The 18,971-nt window shown below is 39.7% G+C and overlaps 1 protein-coding gene across 1 annotated transcript in view; it reads left to right on the forward strand.

The window, feature by feature from the left end:
- Positions 1 to 18,971, forward strand: part of ctnnal1 (catenin (cadherin-associated protein), alpha-like 1) — a 326,511-nt gene that overhangs the window by 300,286 nt on the left and 7,254 nt on the right. The window contains exons 12-17 of the mRNA XM_063044087.1: positions 5,736 to 5,773; positions 7,423 to 7,473; positions 7,753 to 7,907; positions 13,891 to 13,939; positions 16,264 to 16,320; positions 18,376 to 18,495. Of these exons, the coding sequence (XP_062900157.1) occupies positions 5,736 to 5,773; positions 7,423 to 7,473; positions 7,753 to 7,907; positions 13,891 to 13,939; positions 16,264 to 16,320; positions 18,376 to 18,495 (470 nt within the window). The remainder of the gene's footprint in view (positions 1 to 5,735; positions 5,774 to 7,422; positions 7,474 to 7,752; positions 7,908 to 13,890; positions 13,940 to 16,263; positions 16,321 to 18,375; positions 18,496 to 18,971) is intronic.

Raw genomic sequence — 18,971 nt, forward strand, 5'->3', positions numbered from 1 at the left:
TGTGAAGCCCAGTACTAAATTTAGTTCTTCTTGTAGTTGGCACATACCAAGTTGAGTTTCATCCACTAATCTCAACTCTCTTCTTCTTCTTCCTTTGGCTATGAATATAATGATTGGTTTGTTCTGTGTAGTAGTAATGGGATACTGCTGGTCATCTCTGTTCAGCCCTGACAAGTGTTCTACCCTTCAAGGACAGTATCAAAATCTTCTGAAATTTATGTGACTACCTAAGTCTACTCTTTTCTTGAGCGTATTGGTATCTTAATAATACAATGCAGTACGGCACGGCTCCCACAGAATATCTTATACGATCCAACTTTGATATTTGCAAGATGATAAGAAAACTGCAGATTAAATTCCCTTCATGCCCCAATCTGGCAAAGTGATTTTCTCTCCTCCTTAGAGTAGTTATTCTACTTAAGGAAATATCACATTATGCATTTTCATGTAACTCAGTATCTGAATGTTGCAATTAATTTCTGCAGATGTACATATTTTAAAGATAAAAAACGCTAACTGTAGTAAGAGCAGAGCTCGAGGTGAGTGAACATTCACACTGAAGTACATTGGTGCTGTGAGTCAGAAATGTAGCACCCATTAGTGCTTAAGATAGTTGCTTATATTGTATGTTAGTAAACACTAACAAGAGAAGCTTTATCTTCTAAGCAGTAATTATCAATCTGAGCTTACTATTTGGTAATTAATTAATTCAAATGTAAATCCAAAGTTTGAGACATTAATTTAAAGAACCCTGGAATTGTATGTTATCTTGAGCGTTTCAGTTCTATATAATAATAATATAATCCATGGCACATTCTCTTGTGGTATTTTCAAGTGACTTGTTATGAGCAAAATAGGGATAAGATTCAGAATTAAGAATGGTGCCGCAGCAAATTCTTCATGGTGCAACATCGCCATCTACTGGTGTCATAACAGCGCTTAATCAGGAGTCCTGCTAAAACATTTTGAGGGATGTAAGATATTCAAGAGGCCTCTTCCATTTCAATCCAAACCAGTCTTACATCCATGTCTGACATACCCCAATCATTACTACCACTGGAATTCATCTGTAACTCATTTGTACCTTGATCACCACGATCTCTGGAAACAATCTGTACCACATTTCAACGACGTCTGAAATCTATTTATACTTTATACTTGCAACACACATCAAAGTTGCTGGTGAACGCAGCAGGCCAAGCAGCATCTCTAGGAAGAGGTACATCTCTCTTCCTAGAGATGCTGCCTGGCCTGCTGTGTTCACGAGTAACTTTGATGTGTGTTGCTTGAATTTCCAGCATCTGCAGAATTCCTTGTGTTTGCGTATACTTTGTACTTTATTGTCGCCAAACAATTGGTACTAGAACGTATAATCATCACAGCGATATTTGATTCTGCGCTTCACACTCCCTGGATTACAAATATTAAATATTAAAAATATTAAAAGTAGTTAAAATTAGTAAATATTAAAAATTTAAATTATAAATCATAAATAGAAAATAGGGAAGTAAGGTAGTGCAAAACAAAAAACAACCGGGAGGCAGGTCGGGATATTTGGAGGGTATGGCCCAGATCCGGGTCAGGATAACCCAGTCAGTGCTATCTCTAGAACCAGTTTGTAGATCAATCTCTGCTTCATCTAGAATCCATCTGTACCCCAATTACTACTATCTTTGAAGCCCATTTTTACCCCCATCTGTGCTGTGTCTAGGACCCATTTCATGATGGAAAACTGAAGAACGCAGAACAGTCCTCCTCGACACAATTAATTCGTTATCAAATAGTGTCCTACAACTGCATTCAGATGTATTTCTCTACTATAACATACCTTATTTGACAGATTAATTCTAATTCTCATCATTCAAACATAAGTTATTACTAATATATACTTGTATGTATCCTTCCATCATATTTTCCTGACTAATTACATAAAACGGTACAGGCCCTTCAGTCCATGATGTTGTGCCAACTTTTATAACTATTCAAAGATCAATCTAACCCTTTCCTCACAATAGCCATTTTCCTTTCTTCTAAGTGCCAAAGAGTCTCTGGAATGTCCCTAATGTACCTGCCTCTACCATCACCCCGGCAATGCATTCCACACACTGTTTTAAAAAGAAAGACCTTTGACTCCCCTCTACCGTCCTCAAATCACTTTGAAATTATGCGCTCGTGTATTAGCCACTCTGAGGAAACAGTGCAGGCTGTCCACTCTATTTATGCCTCTTATCATCACCTCTCGACTTTCTTTGCTCCAAAGAGAAAAGCTCACTCCGTAGCTCACTCAAACTTTCCTCATAGACATGCTCTCTAATACAGGCAGCATCCTTGTGAATCACCTCTGCACCCTCTTTTAAGATTCCACACCCTTCCAATAATGAGGTGACCAGAAATGAATACAACACTTCAAGTGTAGATTAATCATAGTTCAATGGAACTGCAACATTACTGTGTAGTTCTTGAACTCAGTCCCTTGACTAATGAAGACCAACACACTGTACACCTTCTTAATTATCCTATCAACTTGCATGGTAACTTTGAGGGATCTATAGACACGGACCCCAAGATCTCTCCATTTCTTGAGACTGCTAATAATCCTTAGCAGAAGTTATTAGATTCCTGACCACCGTAATCCTACCCACAAAGGCCTTCTCATAGTTGGTGGCTTAGAGACCTCAACAGTGGATATTGGAGGGATATTGTATTATTAAAGAAACTGTGAGACTACTACTTTGAGTCTACTTGAAAAGTGGACATGACATTCACTGATGTTCAATGACCCTCCCCCCTTTCCTCGCCAATTCTGTCATAGAATGAGTTAATTCATTGGAAATAACATATATTCCACTTGTGTGACAAGTAGATCCATTGTGTATGCAGCATAATTTCAGAAAGGTGATGCGCTTGGATGCAGTGGTTTCTACGAGGCCAACCAAAGGTGTTGTATTTTTTTACAAGCACAAGACCCTGTGTTGGCGCGTAGCCAAGTGGTTAAGGCGTTCATCTAGTGATTTGAAGGTCGCTAGTTCGAGCTAGTGAGGCAGCGTGTGTGTCCTTGAGCAAGGCACTTAACCACACATTGCTCTGCGACAACACCAGTGCCAAGCTGTATGGGTCCTAATGCCCTTCCCTTGGACAACATCGGTGGCATGGAGAGGGGAGACTTACAGCATGGGCAACTGCTGGTCTTCCATACAACCTTGCCCAGGCCTGCGCCCTGGAAATCTTCCAAGGTGCAAATCCATGGTCTCATGAGACTAATGGATGCCTATTAAAGACCCTGCTGGACATTAAGAACTTAACATAGTGCAGGATTACCTCATCAATGAGTTGGTGGAGAAACGGAAGGATTTGGACGATGGGGAGTGATGCCGACTGCGACAGACAGGCATCAGTGCGTAAAGGAGGTGTGCAGTCTAACAGCAAGTGATCATCTTAGTTGCTTTTCTTACAATTGCAACACCCTGTTGGACATTGGTGGTGTGGAATGCTGCAAGTCCAATTCTTTGGTTTATTGGTGAATGACGGGGGAGCTGAGTTGCCTTGGTTGTAGCAAGAACTAGGCCTTAAGCCATGTTGTTGAATGTTTGCAGCTGCCCAGGGGTGGCATCGGATTCAGGCACACCACCAGAGTGGGCTGGGCACGATGCTGCCTGCCAGTGTTTACTTGGCAGAAGACAAGCAGACTGCAGACTGCCGCAACATTCATGGACTCATGGACTTGGACTATATTTTTTATGTGGTACTATATTTTACGGCTACCTTACATGTGCTTACTATCTTATATGTTCCATATGTACCTTGTGCTGTGTGTGACCGTTGGTACTGTGTTTTGGACTTTGACCTCAGAGTAACACTGTTTCATTTGGCTGTATTCATGGGTATTCATGTGTGGTTGAATGATAATTAAACTTGAACTTAATTTCCAGACCAGGTTCTTGTAAAGTGCAGATGCTATTTTTTTTAAAAAAAGAAAAAAACGCTTTAACTGCTTATTTCACACCCTGGACTCATTTTTGTTTTAACATATTTCATGATAATAAAGAATTCATTCCCCATTGGCTCTTTGAGATTAAAATTGAACCACAAATCTGATGCCAGTAAGTGTGTACATGTAAATAACTCCATCAACTTCAAAATTGCTGAAATGCAGCTATTCAGTCAAGGTTGTCAACTGCACATCATCTTAACAAAATATTTGCTTCAAACAGATATTGTAGAATAATGGGTTCACTTGAAATTGTGCTGACAACTTAAAACACTATTTATCATAATCTACCAAGCTATGGGCCATGTAGACCATCACTTACAATTTACCTAAAATACTGTTTCAGCAAATATACTAGTATCGGATTGCAAAACGATATGACTAAATATTTTTTAAAAGTTATTAGCCTGCGTTATGGAGTTTACATTTGCTTCTGGAGTCATATTTACATCATACTCAACTTTCCCGAAACTGCAAATACTCTTAAAGATTACATAATTTTATATTTATTTATTTGGCCAAGGTCAAATAACCAGTTTTTCAACAAGTTAACTTAAGTTGCTTCCATTAAGAGTGACATTTACCAAAGATTAAGGTGCAAGGAGTGGTCTGTACTAGAAGTATTTAAAATTTTGTGTCTTTTTGTTAATACATTGTATGAAATTATAGAAGAATCTAATTAAAAAGCAGTTTTCTGAATTTTGATAATAAATTATAATAATTTATTATAAATAATTATGGTTTGTTTTGAAATCTGTTTTTTTTCTGTGTCAGCAAAACAATTTCTTTCCAAGAAGTAGACCCACTGTTGTCTGTACAAATTATACTCTGCAGTGCAGCTGCACAGGAGACAAAATGAGTTGGGCAAGGGAAGTGTTTTTGAAATGCTTTGTATCATCACTGTGCCTGGTTTAACAAGTGGCGTTAAGTACACAGTGGCAGTACTGTATCAAAAGAAAATAATACGAATGAAAGAACAGCAGCTACTTCTGAGCTGTTTCAATTCTGACTGAGGTAATTGTGCTGTATTTTTAGCATGCTAATTGATGTTTAGGAGTCCAGTTTGGGCAGATGCAGATTTAGTCACATGCATCCAACCTTTGGTCTGCCCAGTGCTGTGAATGTTAAGACTTAAGATGTTCTGTAAGACTTGTTTGTGTTTGAAGGTGTGCCCTGGGATGCTGCCCTTGAATTTTCTACCACAATTATTGAAAACTTGCCCTGTCCGATTTTAACACTGCTAGAAGTTATAAGTGCGTGTGCATGTTAACATAGAGAAAGGAATTCCAGATATGATGAGAATTCATTCGATGTCATTGAAACATGGTTTCAAGAAGATTTGCCTTTGGCATAGAGAGAAAGAACTAAGAGCAACAGAAGTAAAATTGTGCTGTGGTAATGTGAAGTCAAGACATTTTTGAGAAGATGGATGACATTTGACCAGAACACATTAATAAAAATGGAATATATTTTTATGATTAAAACCAAAACCACATTAAATTTAGAGAAATATATCCTGATTATGATGATTAAACATTTTTGAGAGAATCTTTAGCAAAATTAAACCTCCATGCTAAATATAATTATTAGGTAGCACTGTTTTTGTTGCAATAGAGGGTTTTATAATTAATTAGTACTTGAAAGATCTTAAAAGTTAAGAATTTGAAGAAACAACAGGAAATTTTGCTGCAATTTTCCCGCTTATTTTGTTTCATTCACATTGCTTTATTTGCATCTGTTTCCCCAGGAGAGAAGCGTGCATACCTTTCACTACCTAGACCAGGGGTGAGTTTGTAATGCAACTTAAAGTTAATATAAAGTTTAAACTTAAAACTCATTTTTAGGCATCACACAGAATTGGGTACAACAGAATTGACTGCACAACAATATGAAATAGATGATTGCAAATCAGTGGTTGTGTAATAGGCAAAATTGCCCATATATTTGTCAGACTTTGGACTTATTCCCTCTTCTGTTCCCCCCCCCCCCACCAAAAAAGAAGTTTGTCATCTTGTCTTGCAGTTAAAGGTAGATTCTGAAACCAAGACTTTTTCAATGAATTAAAATGTTTGTTCTTATCTGTGAAATATGTGAAAAGTTGTGCTCCAAATTAGTAGCTGATCACTAAAGTGTGGAGATCATTGAAAATCACAAAGGTTACCAGGTTTAAAGAAGACAGATTTCTTTAAGACTATAATTTTATAGTGCCATTCTCAGGAAAGTCCAAATAAAACCAATAGTTATTTACAACAGACATATCTCAAATTTGTTACAGATCAAATAGCATAAAATTCAACAACTCTGAAAGATAAAGAAGTGAAATTGTCTCGCAATCCAAAATGACCCTGCTGATTCTGCTTTGAGATAAAGTAGTAAGATTCCTAATCACCATCTGGAGAAGCTTCCAACAACTGTCATTAGTGCCTGAGACTGCTTGGAGGCTATTGAAGTTTTTTTCTGCAAAGGACATTATTAGGCAGTGCCCCTAAGGGGATAGGATAAGTTGGCAGCTAGCTCCAAATAATAGTGCTGTGGAAGATTAGCTAATATTAGGTAAAATGCTTCCACACCACAATAAGATTTGATGCCAATAAAATGAGATTATAAATGTCATAGTTCCAGGCTTGCCTGCTTAGATTTTTGCCACGGCTCTTGCACTTTTTCTCCCAATGTAATTTATTCAAAATCATCCAAACCACACAATGATAATTGTCAAGCATGAATTGTATCCAATATATTTTCAATTTTTGCATTCATTTGTATGTTGGTTTAAAAACAATGCACTGCAAAGAAACCAGACCTATACCTTGATGGAATTAATCACCAGTTGAAATCTTTTATATTTATTGAAACAAACAAATTTACTCAGGAACCAACTGAGCACCATTCATGCTAGGAGATGGGTCAATATTTTTTCAGTTCACTTTCGGTGGCTCAAAATCAACTTTAAAAAGCTGCATAATTTGTAATCAAGCTGCTTCAGCTAATACACTGACTCACTACTCAACATACTTTTTAAAGAATTTATTTTATATAAACAATATTTAAAATAAAAATGACATTCTGAAATGCTGTCATATTGTACTGTTCTTGGGGGAGATTTATTTACTTGCATGCAGATGAAATTCATTAGGAATTTGAAGGAAGAGCCTAATGGAAGCTATTGGAATTTGAGCCCAGTTTGCTGATTGCATCCTAAACTTACACTTCTCCATAATACTTGATTTGCTTGTGCCTCAAGCACACTTGCTATTGTTCACAGGCTTTGAATTTGGCATATTGAATAGATCTTGTGTGTTATGGTGTTGCTTAAGTTTAAGCTCTTGTATTTAAACCAATTAATGCCTTCCTGGCCATCATTTGCCCTTTCTTGTAATAGAATGTTGTATGAAAAAGTAACTCTTAATACTTTATATTTTCTTTGTTTGAAACAGAAGCACACGGCAAATCTGAAGGTAGTTAAAGCAGTCAAACTAGATGCTGAGGTAAGAATTATGCTTTGTTTTTGCTTTGTAAACATTTATTGTAAAGTAGGCATTTGAAGGACTGTGGACAAAGGGCAGGAGAGCGAGACTGGATGGGCAGCCTCCTTTAGAGAGCCCGCAGATGGGCAAGACCTATTCAATGTAGGAACAATGGGGGTTAGCTCTGCCAGTTGAAATTTGTAGGTGGTATGTACCATGCAGGTTTATTCTGTCTGTATTGAATTAAACGTATTGTACTTAACAACAGCTGGAATAAAAATGTTTTTGTTTTAATTATAGGAGCAGGCAAAGATAGCAAAATTAGGGTTGGAACTGCGTTTACACACATCAGATGTAGATGCAGAAACAGAAAGATGGGAGGACCAAGAAAATGAGATTCTTCGGCAGGCTCAGAGTATGTCCAGTATGGCGTATTCCATGTATCTTTTCACAAGGTAAATTTGATAACCCCCATGGAAATATATTTTTTAATAATTTCTTCTAACTTAATGTAAAAAGAAATTAGCAGGAGATTATTGATGCATTCCTGAATGACTTTAGTGAAAACATAAGATAAAAATTTTGTCTACAATCTCAGCATAGTAAACCTGAATCTGATTCTGACTGTGACTGAAGATCAGTCATAAAACCAAGTTATATGGAATCAGGAAAACCCTAAAATGGAATGTGGCTGAAGGAAAGAGTGGTTGGGAAACTGCAGTGCCTGACTTTATTTTAATGAAGAAATGTAATATCTGGCGGTACTTCTGTGGTTATCCAGTCACTGCTGTCTACTAGTGCCATGTCTCTGGCAGTTCCCATTTCGGGAGTTTGATCTGTCGTCTACATTTTGCATCTCTTAGCAATTGTCAAGAACAGAGTGGACTCTGGACTATGTTAGCATTTCTTGTCTATTCACCTACTCAAGCATACTAGTGTCTAACACTTGTTTAGTGATTTTGCTTACCCATGCATTCAGCGGTGGACAGTTTGTGATTTTCCTAGAATCTAGTTGGTGTAGCATCCCAATCCTTTTCCGTTTCTGAACATGCAATAGAATCAATCTCGTTACACTTTTTGCATTAATTATAGATGAATTTCTTAATTAGATTAGATTAGATTCAACTTTATTGTCATAGTGCCGAGTACAGATAGAAAGCCAATGAAATGCAATTAGCATTTGACCAGAAGTGCAAAAGAATGGTATTATTTACAAAATAACTGCAAATAAAAAGTAAATGCTACAGCATACAAATATAAAAGTACTGAGACAGTACAATATAGGTGCAATACTGCTTAGTGCCGTGATGTGAGGTTCAGCAGGGTCACGGCCTCAGGGAAGAAGCTCTTCCTGTGCCTGCTGGTGCGGGAGCGGAGGCTCCTGTAGCGCCTACTGGATGGGAGGAGAGTAAAAAGTCCATGGTTAGGGTGAGATGCATCCTTGATAATGCTTTTCACCCTGCCCAGGCAGTGTTTATGGTAGATGTTCTCAATGGTGGCCAATTGGGTGCCGATAATCCGCTGGGCAGTTTTCACCACACGCTGGAGTGCTTTACGGTCTGATACAGGGCAATTGCCATACCACACTGAGATGCAGTTGGTGAGTATGCTCTCAATGGTACAGCGGTAAAAATCCGTCAGTATCCTGGGACAGAGATGAGCTTTCTTGATGCTCCACAGGAAATAAAGGTGCTGTTGTGCCTTTTTGATCAGGGTGGAGGAGTTCAGGGACCAGATGAGATCCTCAGACATGTGGACACCAAGGAATCTGAAGCTTGATACATGCTCCACTACAGCTCCGTTGATGTAGATGGGGACATGAGTGTGGCTCCTAGCATGCCAGAAGTCCACAATAATCTCCTTGGTCTTCTGGGTGTTAAGGGCCAGGTTGTTGTCGGCACACCACGCAGCCAGGTGCTGGACCTCGTCCCTGTAGGCCGTCTCGTTATCCCCCCCTGATCAGGCCAACCACCATGGTGTCGTCTGCGAACTTGATTATGGAGTTAGAACCATGTACAGGAACGCAGTCATAGGTGAAAAGGGAGTACGGAAGAGGGCTCAGCACACAGCCTTGAGGTACGCCAGTGTTCAGGGTGAGAATGGAGGAGGAGAGATTGTCTAACTTAACTGATGGGGGTCTGTTAGTCAGAAAGCCCAAGGTCCGGTTGCAGAGGGATGAGCTGATACCAAGCTGGCGAAGTTTGCCGATCAGCTTGGAGGGGATCACTGAATGCTGAACTAAGAACATAGAATACGGATCAGCACAGGCCCTTCAACCCATGACGTTGTGCCAATATTTAATTTAATTCCAAGTTCTCCTCTATCTCTTCCCTCCAACATAGCCCTCTGTTTTTCCTGCATCTATATGCCCTTCTAAAATACTACAGGAAGGATGTGGATACTACAGAGAGAGTGCAGAGGAGATTTACAAGGATGTTGCCTGGATTGGGGAGCATGCCTTATGAGAATAGATTGAGTGAACTTGGCCTTTTCTCCTCGGAGTGACGGAGGATGAGAGGTGACCTGATAGAGGTGTATAAATTGATGAGAGGCATTGATCATGTGGATAGCCAGAGGCCTTTTCCCAGGGCTGAAATGGCTAACACGAGGGGGCACAGTTATAAGGTGCTTGGAAGTAGGTACAAGGGGGATTCAGAGGTAAGTTTTTTACACAGAGAATGGTGGGTGCCTGGAATGCACTGCCAGTGGGAGCGGTAGAGGCAGATACGACAGGGTCTTTTAAGACCCTCTTAGATAGGTATATGGAGCTTAGAAAAATAGACAGCTATGCACTAGGGTAATTCTAGGCAGTTTCCAGAGTAGGTTACATGGTTGACACATCGTTGTGGGCTGAAAGACCTGTAATGTGATGTAAATTTCTATGTTCTATGAGCTCTTAAATGTCCCTAAGGTATCTGCTTCTTATCATCACCTCTGGCAGTGGGTTCCATGCACTAACCACCTTTTGTTTTTTTAAAAACACCTCCCTCTGACATTCCCCCCTCCCCCAATACTTTCCCTTAATCCCTTTAAAATTATCCCCTCTCATATTAGCAATTGCAGCCCTGGAAAAAGGTGCTAGCTGTCCACTCCTTAAATCTTTAAGTAAATTTATTTTAGTTTTTTTAAGTTTTATGTATTCTAAATTAAAAATAGTTACTTGAAATACAGTATACAGAATTCTTCCTGTAATTGAAAACACCCTCATCTTTATAGCTATCTTGTTTATGCATTTTAGTACATACTGGTTGTACATCACATAGACAGTCTCTGCACATCAAGGCAGTATTGTTCTATGTAAAATTATGAGGGGTGTAGACTGGGTAAATACAAGCAAGCTTTTCCACTTGGGTTGTGTGGGACTACGACTAGATGTCACAGGTTAAGGGTGAAAGGTGAAAAGTTTAAGGAGAACATGAGTGTAAACCTCACACAGAGTGTGGAATGAGCTTCCAGCACAAGTGGTGCAGAGCTTGATTTTCAACATAGGTACGTGGATGGTAGGGGTATTGAGAACTAGGGTCCCGTGGCAGATCGATGGGAGTAGGCAGTTTAAGTGGCTCAACACAGACTAAATGGGCTGAAGGGCCTGTTTCTGCGCTGTACTTTTCTGTGACTTGTAGGTGTATTATAGAGATCCACTTTGGGACCCTTGCTATTTGTTATATACATTGAGACTTGGATGAGAACGTCGTAGGAAGACACAAATTTGAAGTTAAGGGGTATATTAGGCTTAGGCTACAGAATGATATCAATTAGCTGGTACGTGTAGAGGGCAACGGCAGGTGGTATTTAATTCGGACAAGTGTGAGGTGATACATTTTGTGCAGGGATTGGGGTGCTCTAATAGGAGTTGGACAATAGGACATATCTAAAGAAGAGAGGGACCATAGGAAGTATTGAGGAGAAGGGAACATTGAGTACGAGCCCAAAGATAACTGAAGCAGCAGAGTGGATTGAAAAGGTAGTGAAGAAGGTGTACATGATGCTTGCTTTAATTGATTGAGGTATAGAATATAAGAGTAAGGAGGTCTACTTTGTAAAACATTGTAATGAAATATTGTATGCAGTTCAAGCTGAAGTTGAGTTTATTGGCATGTGCACAAGCACATTTCTACACAGGTACAATGAGAAACGAAGTGTGTGTGTGGTAGCAAGCACTGGTGAGGATGCAGAGGAGGTTCACCAGGATCCTCCCTGTATGGACTGTTTCAGTGATGAGAAGAAACTGGACAGACTGCATTTATTTTCCTTAGAACAGAAAGCAGATGAGGGATCTGATAGAGCAGGGGTTCCCTCGAACTGCTAAGTTAATGGCAAGGCTCCATGGCATAAAGACCCTGTAATACAGGTATGTTAACTTATGAGAGGCTTGGATAACGTAGACAGTAAGGAAGATTTCCCATGGCAGAGGGGTCCTAGACCAGAGGGCCTGGGTTCAAGGTGAGTCCTAAGAAGTTTAGAAGAAATCTGAAGAATATCTTCACCCTGAGAGTGGTTGGAATCTGGAACATACTGGCCAAGAAATTAGTGGAAACTCCACAACATTTAAGAAGAATCTTAATATGCACCTGAATTGCTATGGCATTTTAATCTTTTACCTCCTGCTTGTAAAGGATTCGTATAGACAGGTACTTGATAGTCAATATAGACATGGTGGGCCAAAAGCTCTGTTTCTGTTCTCTAAGACTATAAAATTTTGATTTCCTGCAACTTTAATTTATAAGAAAACACCTTTGAATTTGTCATGTACAAGAAATGTTCTCTGACTGAATACATTGCTGTAGAGAGTGATAAGATCATGGTAGAACAATTGAGGCTTGAAAGAAAAATAATATGTTGTTTATCTCACTATAAAATGTTGCTTTTCTTATAAAGCAGTCAATCCTGATTTATTAGTGAATGCCATTGCAGAGACTGTGGTACGAGCTGTAAAACAAACATTAACAGATCAGATTGAAGATATCATTCCTTTTATCAATTGTACATTTAACTCGAAATGCTTATTAAAATCAGAAAATGCTGACATCATTCAGAAGGTCAGGCACCATCAATAGATATCAAAACCACGGATGCTGCCTGACTTGCTGAGTAATTCCAGCATTTTATGTCTTCATTTCTGATTTCCAACTTCTGCAGTTTTGTTTTGTGTATGTGATTTTTTTCAGCACCATTAATAAGCTAACATAACTTTCCACAATTATAAAATCCAATTTAATTTTTAACATAATAGAATAGTTGTCATAAAGAACAGTGGGATTCTTTTAATTCAGATGCATCAAAAGGATTTTTTTGTATACACGTACACATCTATTAAATTTAGACCCTGACACAGTGGTGTCAAGAGAACAACCTCTCCCACAATGTCACAAAAACAAAGGAGCTGGTTGTGGACTACAAGAGGAATGGAGACAGGCTAACCTGTATGGACATCAATGACTCTGGGTATGAGAGAGTGAGCAGCTTTAAGTTCCTCAGCATACATATCACTGAGGATTTATGTGGTTTGTACATACCAGCTGTGTGGTGAGAAAAACACAACAGCGCCTCTTTCGCCTCATACGGTTAAAAAGGTTTGGCATGTCCACAGATCCTAAGGACTTTCTACAGGGGCACAATTGAGAGCATCCTTACTGGCTGCATCATTGCCTGGTATGGGAACTGTACTTTTCTCAATCACAGGACTCTGCAGAGAGTGGTGCGGACAGCCCAGCGTATCTGTAGATGTGAACTTACCGCTATTCAGGACATTTACAGAGACAGGAGTGTAAAAAGGGCCCGAAGGATCATTGGGGACCCGAGTCACCCCAAACACAAATTGTTCCAGCTGCTACCATCCGGGAAATGGTACCGCAGCATAAAAGCCAGGACCAGCGGGCTCTGGGACAGCTTCTTCCACCAGGCCATCAGACTGATTGATTAATTCATGCTGATACAATTGTATTTCTATGCTGTATTGACTGCCCTGTTGTACATACTATTTATTACAAATTACTATAAATTACGCTTTGCACGTTTAGATGGAGACATAACATAAAGATTTTTACTCATGTATGTGAAGGATGTAAGAAATAAAGTCAATTGTATTCAATTCAATAAGTTTTTAAATCTCCCAGTGTCTGGAAGTCAACTTTCACTCAGCTCTTGCTGATCTCTTGTGCTGAATGATAGTAATTCAGGGTAAAGTTTCCTCTTGCTCTTCCAGTCTGCCAATAGCTTTCACCCTTTATCATCTCCCTCTGCCAACAGCAGAGATCAGGAACTTGTAAGGCTGTTCCGTACTCTGTAATGTGACCTCATTCATGACACAGCACTTTGCTTTATCTTATTAACAATTATGGTAAATGTTATAGGCTGTTTCACCATTATGCATTGTTTTTGTCATCTTAAGGTATTTTAAAAATGTTGTTTCATATTTAACATTCTTCTTTATTTCAGAGGGGAAGGCCTTTTGAAAACCACACAGGATTTGTTTCACCAAGCTGAAGTAAGAATGCTGATTGCTGTGTCGCATCTTTCTTGAATAAACTTCAGTAGTTCTTGCTTCCAATAGTCATAGTCATACTTTATTGATCCCGAGGGAAATTGGTTTTCGTTACAGTTGCACCAACCAAGAATAGAGTATAAATATGGCAGTATAAAACCACAAATAATTAAATAGAAATATGTAAATTATGCCAGGAAATAAGTCCAGGACGAGCCTATTGGCTCAGGGTGTCTGACCCTCCAAGGGAGGAGTTGTAAAGTTTGACGGCCACAGGCAGGAATGACTTCCTATGATACTTAGTGTTGCATCTCAGTGGAATGAGTCTCTGGCTGAATGTACTCCTGTGCCCAACCAGTACATTATAACCATATAACAATTACAGCACAGAAACAGGCCATCTCGGCCCTTCTAATCCGTGCTGATCTCTTACTCTCACCTAGTCCCACCGACCTGCAATCGGCCCATAACCCTCCATTCCCTTCCTGTCCATATATCTATCCAATTTAACTTTAAACAACAACACTGAACCTGCCTCAACCACTTCTGCTGGAAGCTCGTTCCACACAGCCACCACTCTCTGAGTAAGGAAGCTCCCCCTCATGTTACCCCTAAACTTTTGCCCTTTAACTCTCAACTCATGTCCTCTTGTTTGAATCTCCCCCACTCTCAATGGAAAAAGCCTATTCATGTCAACCCTACCTATCCCCCTCATAATTTTAAACATCTCTATCAAGTTCCCTCTCAACCTCTATGCTCCAAAGAATAAAGGCCTAACTTGTTCAACCTTTCTCTGTATCTTAGGAGATGAAACCCAGGCGACATTTTAGTAAACCTCCTCTGTACTTTTATGAGTTTTATTGACATCTAATGTAGTGGATGGGAGACATTGTCCAAGATGGCATGCAACTTGGACAGCATCCTTTTTTCAGACACCACCGTCAGAGAGTCCAGTTCCATCCCCACAACATCACTGGCCTTACGAATGAGTTTGTTGATTCTGTTGGTGTCTGCTGCCCCAGCACACAACAGCAAACATGATCGCACTGGCCACCACAGACTCATAGAACATCCTCAGCATCGTCCGACAGATGTTAAAGGACCTCAGTCTCCTCAGGAAATAGAGACGGCTCTGACCCTTCTTGTAGACAACCTTAGTGTTCTTTGATCAGTCCAGTTTATTGTCAATTCGTATCCCCAGGTATTTGTAATCCTCCACCATGTCCACACTGACCCCCCGGATGGAAACAGGGGTCACCAGCAGCTTAGCTCTCCTCAGGTCTACCACCAGCTCCTTAGTCTTTTTTACATTAAGCTGCAGATAATTCTGCTCACACCATGTGACAAAGTTTCCTACCGTAGCCCTGTACTCAGCCTCATCTCCCTTGCTGATGCATCCAACTATGGCAGAGTCATCTGAAAACTTCTGAAGGTGGCAAGACTCTGTGCAGTAGTTGAAGTCTGCGGTGTAAATGGCGAAGAGAAAGGGATGGATTAAGTAAGAGGCAGCCATTTTAAACAGCAATTAGCGGTATCCTTTGTTGTTTTGCAAAATAACTCAAAACTGTTCTTAAAAATGATATCAAGGCAATTTCTGTTGAGTGAAGGTTTCTAGAAGCTGGTATCCATCGGATCTGAACAGTGTATTTTGTAGCTATAATTTGGAATATGCCATCTGAAGCCTTGCATATGTAGTGTTGCATTTGGATTAATGTTAAGGTTTGTGATCAGATGATTTGTCCGCACCCAGGAAAAATTGGGATTTGTGGCTAAGTTTCACATATCTCTGGTGGCAGGAAGGCAACTTTCAGTTAGCTACATTAGTCGTGCACCAACTCAACATAAACTGCAATGCAATAAATGATACCTTTAATTAATGAGGAAATTGGCTGCTCCAGTTATTAGTTATGCCACTAATATGGTGTGCAACTGGAAATATGAACTTGTGGCAGCCACATGGGCCACATTTAAGGTGCAATAGGATCTAAATGAAGTTGCAAGGTCATTGACGGCAGTTCTAGCTGCTGAGATTCAAATCAGATTGCATGAGCATCACTACATCTATAGCTACACAATTCTGAACTATTTGCAAACACATCAAAATAAAAATAGTGCTCTGTCTGTGCTGCAAATGTTTACCAGCTGGTAATCAAAAGTACGATAAATTTGCGTTGAATTGTAAAATGTAAAAATGTTTTGCCATTTTCAAAAAAAAATCCTAGAAAACCTTAAGAACAAATATTAATAAGTGTAAATACATGTACAGCACAAATGCTAACAAAACACTTAGGGAAGGTTAATTTTTAAATGTTTTATGTCTCTTACAGATATTTGCTGAAGAAGGTCTCAGACTGCACTCATCTCTTCATGCGTTCTCAAATCAGGTATGTTAAAGGAGGAGGAATACACTCAAAAGCTGTACATTATACACGAATTACTCATACAACTCATCAAATATTTGGTACCTGTGTCTGTAGATTTTAAATATATAGAAAAGTGTAAGATCTGGCTAAATCTGATGTAAAACAGTTGGGTAATATGGGTGTTTGCCTCATGATAATAAAATATCATTTGTCATAGGTGAAAATTTTCTGTTAAAATTCTCATTTTTTTCACTTCATTTTTTCTGTGTTTTATATATACAAGGGGTGATTGATAAGTTTGTGGCCTAGGGTAGAAGGAGTCAATTTTAGAAAACCTAGCACATTTATTTTTCCTGCATTTACATTATTAGTCCAGCGGTCGTGGAGCATACGGTTCCCTTCTTTGTAGAAGTCGGAACCTCGGACCTCCAGAAATGGTCCACAGCATGGGGAGATTGATAAGTTTGTGGCCTAAAGGAGATGAGGAGAAACTTCAAACTTTCTGCACTTTCACTCAAAGAGTTGAACTGCATGTGCATGTAACGAGAGCTGTATAACTCATCTTCTACCTTAGGCCAGGAACTTATCAATCACCCCTGCTGTGGACTATTTCTACAAAGAAGGGATCCGTATGCTCCACGACCGCTGGACTAAGTGTATACATGTAGGAGGGGACTATGTTGAAAAATAAATGTGCTAGGTTTTCTAAAATTGTCTTCTACTGTAGGCCACGAACTTATCAACCACCTCTCATAAAGCACCTTACATAAAACCTCTTTAAAAGCTGAATATAAGGTGGTAAAAAGCTGCTAATCTTATCAAAATTCTAATGGTTCTCATTCACTATGGAGAGTGAATGATCAAGAATATTGAGTTTGACTGACAGAGTTGGCGGATTGTAAGCATCATTTTACCTTCTGGTAAGATGGCGGTGTGTTCAGATGCAGCAGTTTCTCTTGGGGCAAGCAAAACTGTTTTTGTCTTTTTTTACAATCCCAAGACAATGCTGGACATTAAGAACTTCAGTTACTGCAGGTCTACCCCATCAGCGAGCTGGACTTGGTGCAGACCGTGTTACGGCCTGCTACAGAAAGGCATTGGAATCGGTGCATGAAGGCAGTATGCAGTCTGACAGTGAGTGATTGCCTTGGCCATTTCTCTTGTGATCACGAGACAATTTTGGACACTGGTAATGTAAAATACTGCCAGTAGTTCTCCCTTGTTTATTGAGGAGACAGACGACGGGGGAGCTGCCTGTCCTCAGTCGCAGCAAGGAGTAGGCCACGAGCCACGGACTTGCCTATTGCAGCAGTCCAGGAGAGGAGACGCTGGAGGGGCGGTGTAGTGTGGCATCCGTATGGGGTTGGGTGCTGGTCTGTCCTATCGGTGCCGCCCTCCAGTGTTCGCTCAGTGAAAGACAAGCTGGATTGCGTGTGTGTGTGCGTGCATGCGTCGTTTGTCTGCTGATTGCTGAGAACTACTTGTTCTTGCCAATAACGCCACCAATTTACAGGACAAGTCACTCAGAAACTTGGGCTGTATAATTTTGTTCGTGTGACTGCCTCTTTACTGCTGTACATGTCTTGTATTATGTACAGCTGATGGTATTGTGTTTTGCACCTGGATCCTGGAGGAACAGTTTTAGTTGACTATATTCATGGGTATTCATGTATGGTTAAATGATAATTAAACTTGAACTTTCTATTTAAAACTCATCGTAATTCATTATTTTAATACGTTAATGCATTTGTAGTGGCCCGTAGGGATTAACATTATTATTTATGTGCACGTCATATTCTATGGAATACTGCAGAAAATCATCATGGACAGATATTTTTGATTTCCATTTGATTAGCTCAGCCCACGTTGTGTTTATTGGCTGTAAAATATAATCTGAAGAATCTGAAGTTTATTCATCATGACTAAAGTTCATTAAATGGACCGTACAAATAGCATGAAGATGCTTCAATGTCAAAACTATTTCATTTTATCATCAATTCCAAAGGTACTGACTGATATATTTCAAAATAATGAAGTTAGATGGAATCTGAACGGAATGTGTTTCTGTTCCCTCAGTTGGAAGAGGATGAAAAATCATCTTTGTTGATGGAAGCTGAGAGATTTCCTACCTTATGCCAGCAACTGCAAATGACCTGCAGAACTCCAGTTCATGGCAAAGCTGCCACTTTTACTAAGGTCTGTTCTTTTTATATATAATGCAGGGTTGGGTATGATGTATTGTGTTCCACATGCAAATCAGCATCTATCAAATTTCTCAAATAAGAGTTCTACAGTGGTCCAGCAGTTAATGCTACTGTCTCACAGCTCCTGAATCTCAGACTTAATGCTGGCAACAGGCTCTGCCTGTGTGAGAGTTTTCTAGCTCCCACCCTTGGGGCTGCCTGGTAATGTAATGCTATTACAGCACCAGTGACCCTGGTTCAATTCCACTAGTGTACATAAGGAGTTTGTACGTTCTCCCCTGTGTCCACGTGGGGTTTCTTCTGGGTGCTGCTGTTTCCTTCCACACTCAACGGATGTATAGGCTGGTAGGTTAATTGGTCACGTGTGTAACTGAGCAGCTCAGGCTCACTGAACCAGAAGGACCTATTACTGTCTCTAAACAAAAAATAAAAAAAAAATAAGATTATGTAGAAGATCCAGTTTCCATC

Source organism: Mobula hypostoma, chromosome 3 (assembly GCF_963921235.1).
Source record: "Mobula hypostoma chromosome 3, sMobHyp1.1, whole genome shotgun sequence".
NCBI lineage: Eukaryota > Metazoa > Chordata > Chondrichthyes > Myliobatiformes > Myliobatidae > Mobula > Mobula hypostoma.